This window comes from Astyanax mexicanus, chromosome 2 (genome assembly GCF_023375975.1).
Source record: "Astyanax mexicanus isolate ESR-SI-001 chromosome 2, AstMex3_surface, whole genome shotgun sequence".
In the NCBI taxonomy this organism is placed as follows: Eukaryota; Metazoa; Chordata; class Actinopteri; order Characiformes; family Acestrorhamphidae; genus Astyanax; species Astyanax mexicanus.
In genome coordinates this window covers 16,659,158-16,667,089 of record NC_064409.1, presented here as the reverse complement: position 1 = coordinate 16,667,089, position 7,932 = coordinate 16,659,158, and the positions used below count along the sequence as shown (strand labels likewise).

Genomic DNA, 7,932 nt, shown 5'->3' with positions numbered 1-7,932 from the left:
CAGTCCTCAGGAAATCAACAGTGAAATCCATCCAAGCATCTGCCTTAAAGTCTTGGTGTGAAGTGCCTTGGTCTGAGTGTTTTTTTTTTCATCATATAAATAAATAAATAAATAATGTATAATATGCAATAGAATTTTGAGTATTTAAGGGTTATAAAACTACAGATCTCACATTATCCAAACCATCATCATTATCATAATCAAAGTGTGCTTCAGGAAACCTTTGTGTGCAACCCGTTCCTCGATTTGAACGTTTTGATACGATATGATGATGGAAATATGTACACATTTTTTTATTGTTGATGCTTTTTAAACAAGGAGAATTTAAGCAGCAGTAAACAAGAGACTGATGAAGATCTGGGTGTTTTTACGAAAATGAAATGACCCTTGTTGGCTTTTGTTTTTGTTGAACAGTTGAATATGTAGGACATATAAGTTGTAGGACATGTTACAGCTATGTTACAGGAGTGCACACACTGGTGGAGGTGAAGGTGGAGGTGGTGCCAGCTCAGTTAAGGCCTTTCAAGTCAAATCCAGATTTTCTTCATCAACCACATCCTCACATTTTGACTTATAACAGGCTATTGAATTCTATATTAAAGTCCTATTTTAATATATGATTATTGATAAAACCATTATAAGACTGCAGCAACCTGTTGATAAAACAGTCGATTGTGCAAAAGGACTTGTCTTGAACTTGGTTTCTTTTTAGACAGACCTAGAGACAAAATAAAAAAGTAGTCTGATGTTTGCACCTGCATTTGTGGTGCACCGGTCAATGACCTGCGACACCTACAGGTCCGTTTCCCTTGCGTCCAAGCAGAATGCGTACAGTGAACGCTTAATGTCCACACTGCTGCTGCTGCTGCTGTTCACTTTCACACTAGGTTTCTCTGCAGGCGAGTTATCCAGCCCTGCCTCGTTGTCCCCCTCTCCTGCCAACCCCACGGTCGACGGACTCTCGCGGCCGCCATCGTCCCTGAGCGAGGCCTGGTCCTGGTCCGTCTCCCTGTGGTAGAAGTAGTTAAAGTTGGACACGATAACAGGCACTGGGAGCGCAATCGTCAATACGCCAGCAATGGCGCACAGGGATCCTACGATTTTGCCCCCAACAGTGACCGGCCTCATGTCCCCATAACCTACAGTGGTCATGGTCACCACAGCCCACCAGAAGGCGTCGGGAATGCTGGAGAAGTGCGATTCAGGCTCATCAGCTTCTGCAAAGAAGACGGCGCTGGAGAACAGTATGACCCCAATAAAGAGGAAGAAGATAAGCAGGCCCAGTTCCCGCATGCTGGCCTTGAGAGTCTGCCCCAAGATCTGCAAGCCTTTAGAGTGCCTGGACAGCTTGAAGATCCTGAACACCCTGACCAGTCGGATGACCCTGAGGATGGCCAGAGACATGGCCTGCTGTTGCTGCTGCTGCTGTTGTTGGACGTCGTCGTGCTCTGGGCCGTGCTGCTGCTCCACCAGCTCCGTGCCAACCGTGATGAAGTAGGGCATGACGGACATGACGTCAATGACGTTCATGACTGTCTTGGAGAACACAGACTTGCTTGGGCATGCCAGGAAGCGCACTAGCAGCTCAAAGGTGAACCAGATGACGCAAGTAGTCTCTACGATGAAGAAGGGGTCGGCGAAAGTTAGCGAAGGCCTGGAGCGAGTTCCATTGGTCTCTGCCGTCCTGCTGCTGCTGGTCGCAGCCAGCTCTCGCTCATCCCGGAACTCCGGCAGAGTCTCCAAGCAGAAGGTGACGATGGAGATGGTGATGACTAGAACGGAGACGATGGCGATGGCCCGAGCAGGGCTGGAACTCTCGGGGTACTCGAAGATAAGCCACACCTGGCGCTGGAACTCGTTCTCAGGTAGCGGTCGCTCTTCTTCTTTGATAAAGCCCTCGTCCTCGCGGAAGCGCTCCATGGCTTCATCTCCCAGCTCATAGAAGCGGATCTCATCAGCGAAGACATCAATGGACACGTTGACGGGCCTCCGGATCTTGCCTCCGGACTGGTAATAGTACAGGATGCCATCAAAGCTGGGCCGGTTCCGGTCGAAGAAGTACTCGTTCCTCAGGGGATCGAAGTACTTGATCCTTTTCTCGGGGTCGCCCAGCAACGTGTCCGGGAACTGCGAGAGCGTGCCCAGGCGCGTCTCGTAGCGCAGGCCCGCCACGTTGATGAGCACGCGCTCGGCGCTCGCCATGTCCAGCGCGGCGACGGCGGCGGCTTCATCCAGCGTGTCATCGTCAAAGAGGCGCGCGCTGGGCTCCGTGCGCCACGGGCTCGGGGGAGGGCTGCGAGGGGAGCCCGTGCGCGCGCCGCCGTTCTCTAAGCTCACCAGGGCTATCTCCATCTCCATGCCCGAGCCATCAAAAAAGAGCGTGCGGGAGAACAAGAGGGGCAGAGCTGCACGAGAGCCGGGGGGTCCCTCGGCACGCGGCACGCACGGACGCACGCACGAGCCTCCTGCTCCTGCTGCTGATGCCGCCGCTCTCCAGTGTCACCAGCGCGTGTATGTATGTGTGTGTGTATATGTATGCATGCGCGAGCGTGCGTGCGTGCGTACGCCCGCGCGCTCGTACGAGAGTGTGGAACGAGAGAGCAAGCAAGAGAGCGACTAAGCTGTGCAGCGCGCGCTCGCTCAGTAAAGTAAATAACCACGAGAGCACGAGAGATTGAAGAGTTTGAAGACCCGGATGAGAGAAAGAACGATGATTACTGACGTCAAAAAAAGAGAGAAAAAAAACACACACACACACAACAACAGGCGGCTGGCTCAGCGCGCGCACCAGAGAGAGGGAATCCTCTGTTTCAGAAAGAGAGAGAGAGAGTGAGTAAGAGAGTGAAAGAGAGAGGGGGTGGAGGGTGGTCCTCACAACTCCTCCCCCAAAGCCATTCATTTTCATTTTTTTGGCTCTGGAATAAACCTGTGCCCACCTTCTCACCACTGAGGATGGATCAGCACTGGTTGAACCCTGTCAGAACATTAGGACCAACCACTTTGTTTAATAGAAGCCCGCTCGTTCAGTGAGTGTTTGTGTGTGTGTGCGTGTGTGTGTTAGTGAGTTAGTCTGCACACTTTGTTCTCAGCTCTTTCATTGGGTCTGAATGTGCAGCATGTGCGCTAAGGCAGCATTCATTCACGGATGGGTGAACATGGGCATGCCTGGGGTTAAGTTGCATCATCAAATGCTGTATGTGTGTGTGTGTGTGTGTGTGTGTGTGTGTGTGAGACCCATGTGTTTTAGTCTCTCACTCTATCCATGTCTTTATCTTTGAATATACAGTATTTCCCAAAAGTAAACACACCCCTGAAACTTTTCCAAATATTTTTTGATATCTTTTCTTATCCCATTTTTCCCCAATTTACACGGCCAATTACCCAACCCACTCATTAGGACTCCACCATATCAGTAGTGATGCCCCAACACAAGGAGGGTGAGGACTAGCACAGGCCTCCTCCAATACATGTGAAGTCAGCCACCGACTCTTTTCGAGCTACTGCTGATGCAGAATTGCCGAGGACAGCGCAGCGATTCAGGTTCCTATACATCAGCTCATAGACGCCTTGTGCTGATTGACATCAACCTTTGGAGTGATGAGGGATAAGAGTGCCGTCTACCTACCTAGAGAGAGCAAATCCATTTGTGCTCTCTGAGGGCTCTGGCTGATGACAAGCTACATGAACAGGATTCGAACCAGAGGTCTCCCAACCAATGTGGCAGCACCTTAGTCCGCTGGATGACTCAGAGCCCTATATGATATCTTTTCATGAAACACTGAAGATATGATACTTTGATACATACACACAGCTATTAAAGAACCATTAATGATTATATCACCAGGGTGTATTAGCAGATATTAGGTAAACATGCTGAGGTAAAGCTCTGGCAGCTCTTGTGAGCAGAGCTTCAACAGAATTTCTTTTTTTTTTTTAACTGTGAGGCACATCAAGGAAAAGTGTGCGGGATGTGGTTTCCACCGTGTGGGAATCTGCCTACCACCATTCCCATTTCCACACTCAGGGCTTCCAGGTATAGATAATAGTTTTCTGCAGCCATGGAAATGGGCGAGCTGATTATTTTTCTTCTAAACATGTAATCACTGAGCTTCAGTAAGGTTGCTTACTATAGCTAGATAATTTATTACAATCACTAATGTACTAGAAATGGGTATTTTAGACACTGAAACATATACTCTATATTGACTGATCTGCTGCAGAGTCAGACATGTCATCGCTTGCCATTGTGTGCAAACTGGCGACCCATGTGAGCTTCACCTATGGGGATGAGTGGTTGAAGACTCTATCCAGTGTTGGACTAACACACTCGCTCTGATTTATTACAAATTGTTTCTTTTAATGTCTAAACTGCTGGAAGCAAAAGTTAGTAAAAATGGCCAAATTGTGTCCAATTAGATATTTTCCTATTGTAACATTAACTGTTACAAAATCTCAGGTGTGAATGGGGAGAAGGGATGTTTTATATTTGGGTTTTGGGTACAATTCTCTGATACTGGCCACTGTATATTTAACATGGAACATCATGGCAAGAAAACTCTCTGAGGATGAGAGAAACAGAATTGTTGCTCTCCACAAAGATTGCATAGGCTATAAAAAAGTTTGCTTGCACCCCCTAAAACTGAGATGCAGCACGATGACCAAGGCTATACAGCAGTTTTTCAGCACAGCTTCCAGTCAGAACATCAACAAGACCACTGTTTTGTATTTACAGGAGATCTAATTGTACTGTAATTGTACTGTACTCCATTCCCATAGGAATGAAGCATGGAAACGTAGCAACAGCACATATAACACAGTCTAAATGCACTAGAGAACAGAAGAACAGCACCTACATGACTCAGACCAAATGACCAGTGAGTCACATGCTGCATGACCCCCCCGGCTCTGTTCAGGCCATCTGAGGAAACTGCATTTCTGCGTTGTTAAGGAGATGCTCTATGCTTTATGTGCGCAACTGAAACTCATAAGACTGTAACAAGCAGTCGCCACTGGTTGAAAATTCACAACTATAAGGTATTATGGAAACATTTTCTTACTTTGTGTCATGTAAGTAAATATGTCCAACATGTCTTTGATTAGTCTCTTGTTGCACGCAGTACAAATTTGTATTATTTATAATATCAATATCAGATTTTGATAGATGTTTTGGAAGACATGCAAAGATACTGTCCTCTGGTATCCCCCCAAAAACTTTCAATTTAATCAATCACTTGTTTTTAAGTAGTGGTCTTCAAATCCTGCACTGAGCTGTGGATCAGTTGAACTGTGTTCTCTGGAACGATGGAGCTCTTAGGTTTTGCCGTAAGCTTGCCAACACCCTCTAGTAGTGCAACCAAATCTTTACAGCAGAATATATAGTTGCAAGAATTTTTTTTGCATAAATTAAATGTCATTAAATGTGCTCTGATCTTCATTTAAGTCACAACAATAGACAAGCACAGTTTGCTTAAACTAATACCTCACAAAAATTATGTTTGCATATAAATCCAAAGGTTCACATACTTTTCCCCCCTTTACTGTGAATGTTAACATGTTGTGTTCAATAAACCCATGCAAACATATATCATTTTTGTGTGGTATTAGTTTAAGCAGACTGTGTGTTTGACTTAGAAGAAGATCAGAACACATTTAATGACCAATTTATTCAGGAATCTAAGTAATCCCAAAGGTATCACATACTTTTCCCTACACCGAAAATATTAGATGGAGAACCATCATTCTAGAGAACACAGTTCCACTGCATCTCCTTTCAGATTTCTTTTTTCCACACTTACATTTTTTTAATTATCAAACTAATTTTAAACCTGAGTAAATACAAAAAACATTTTCTAAATTATGATTTTATAATTAAATGAAAAAAGCAACATAAACCAACCTGGCCCTTGGTGGAAAAAGTAACTGACCCCCCAATGGATTAACTGTAATTAACCACATTTTCACAAGCCACAACCTAGCCTGAACTGTAGAATCAACAATGCTTTATGTCTGACAACAATAAGGAGGATAAAAGATCTCAAAAAGCAACACATTATTCCCTGAGGTAATTGAAATCTATTACTCTGGAAAAGGATAAAAAGTAGTTTCTAAGGGTTAAGGTCTGGACACTGAGGTGGCCAATCCATGTGAAAAGATTATGTTTTATTCTCCCTGAATCACTCTTTCACAATTCCAGCCCAATGAATCCTGGCATCGTCATACTGGAATATGCCATCAGGGAAGAAAAAAATCCATTGATGGAATAACCTGGTCTATATTCAGTATATTCAGGTAGTCAGCTGACCTCATTCTTTCAGCACATACTGTTGCTGAACCTAAACCTGACCAACTGCAGCATTTGTTTTGGCCAGGCAGTGTAGTATTTCTATATTATCCATGCGAGAGTTCCAAGGCAAAAGCCACTGGTGACCAAAAAAGAACAAAAATAAAAGAAAATCTGCAAGGGGGCAAATGCTTCTTCAAAGCACTGTATATTCCTCTACACATTACACAAAAGCCACTGGTGACCAAAAAAGAACACAAAGTCTTGTCTCACATTTGCCAACAAACATCTTGATAATCCCCAGGATCATCAATATTCTGTTGACTGAAGAGAAAAGTGTAGAACTTTTTTGGAAGATGTGTTTTCTGTTACAGATGGGTGGCATACCATTAACACATAATTTCAGCACACTGAACATCATACTAAAACATGGTCAAACATGGTGGTGGTAGTGTGATGGCCTGGGGCTTCTTTGCTGCTTCAGCACCTGGACAATTAGTTGTAATTGATGGAACCATGAATTCTGCTCTCTACCAGAAAATCCTGAAGCCATCAGTTTGAAACCTTAAACTCAGGCAAACTTGGGTTCTGCAGCAGGACAATGATCCGAAGCACATCAAAATTAAGGTTTTGGAGTGGCCAACTTAAAATCTGATTGAGATGCTGTGGCACATCCAAGTTATTCGGTTTAGAGGTCAATTATATTGTAACCTAGGGCCAGTTTGGTTGCTTTGAATAGATTTTTTCCCCCTTAATAAATGAAATTATCATTTAAAAATATATTTAAAATCTTTTTATATTTACTTTTTTGTATATTTATGTTTGTCTCATATTTAAATTGGTTGGTTAAGCAGAAAATTTTAACTTCACAGCACTGTATACTCCTCTAGATATTAGAAATGTCTGATATTAGACATAGTGACAGTTGTTTCATGTAACATTAGCAATACTTTTGTACAGGGACTAGACAGGCAGTGTGTCCACAATTTAATTCCACAAACATTTTAGAAGACGAAAATTAAGAAGAATTGTCAGAGCTAGAAGTAAAAAAAAGAATGACAAGTATGACTGTCAGTGTGATGATAAAGTCAAGCTTTAGCAGGGAAAGTGAGTGAGAGAGAGAGAGAGATTGATGGAGGGGTTAGAGAGAGAGTAGAGGCAGTCAGAGAGGTGGAGGAGGAAGAGGGATGAGTGTAAGAGATGCTGGTGGTGATGGGGGGTTGCTTGGACAGGGTCTGAGTGTAATCCCTGGTGAGTATTAGCGCTGTGAGGGGCCGCGCTGGAGGAAGCCGGGCAGCTCAGGCAGGCTGGAAGCCGCACGCTTCTCATTAGGAGGCCGATCCGGAGCGGTCAGTCTGTCCACTGCTGCCAGCCTCTCTGCTGCTGCTAGGCTCTGCCACGTGATTGGTAGGACTGGATGGAAAGCATGGAGTTGCTGACCAGTAAATGCTGACTGTTTCCCCCCACTGTACCCATTTACACTGGGGAGCTAGATTTACCAAACCAGATGTTACACTGTAGAATTAGTTTAATTGATTCAATCAATCAAATCAATTTGGCTTTCCAGGTCACCTTGGATCTCCTCTATATATATGATGCCATTCAGTCCAGAATGATTGATATTCACTACATATTTAGATAAAGACTGTAGA

General features: G+C 44.4%; 1 protein-coding gene across 1 annotated transcript; it reads right to left on the bottom strand.

Annotated features, from left to right (window-relative positions):
* Window positions 1–501: 501 nt before the first annotated feature.
* LOC103038615 (potassium voltage-gated channel subfamily A member 5) lies at window positions 502–2,800 on the bottom strand. The gene has a single exon (XM_007237093.3). It carries the CDS (start codon window positions 2,356–2,358, stop codon window positions 793–795), a length of 1,566 nt encoding a protein of 521 aa, XP_007237155.3. The 5' UTR covers window positions 2,359–2,800; the 3' UTR covers window positions 502–792.
* Between the last annotated feature and the right edge of the window lie 5,132 nt (window positions 2,801–7,932).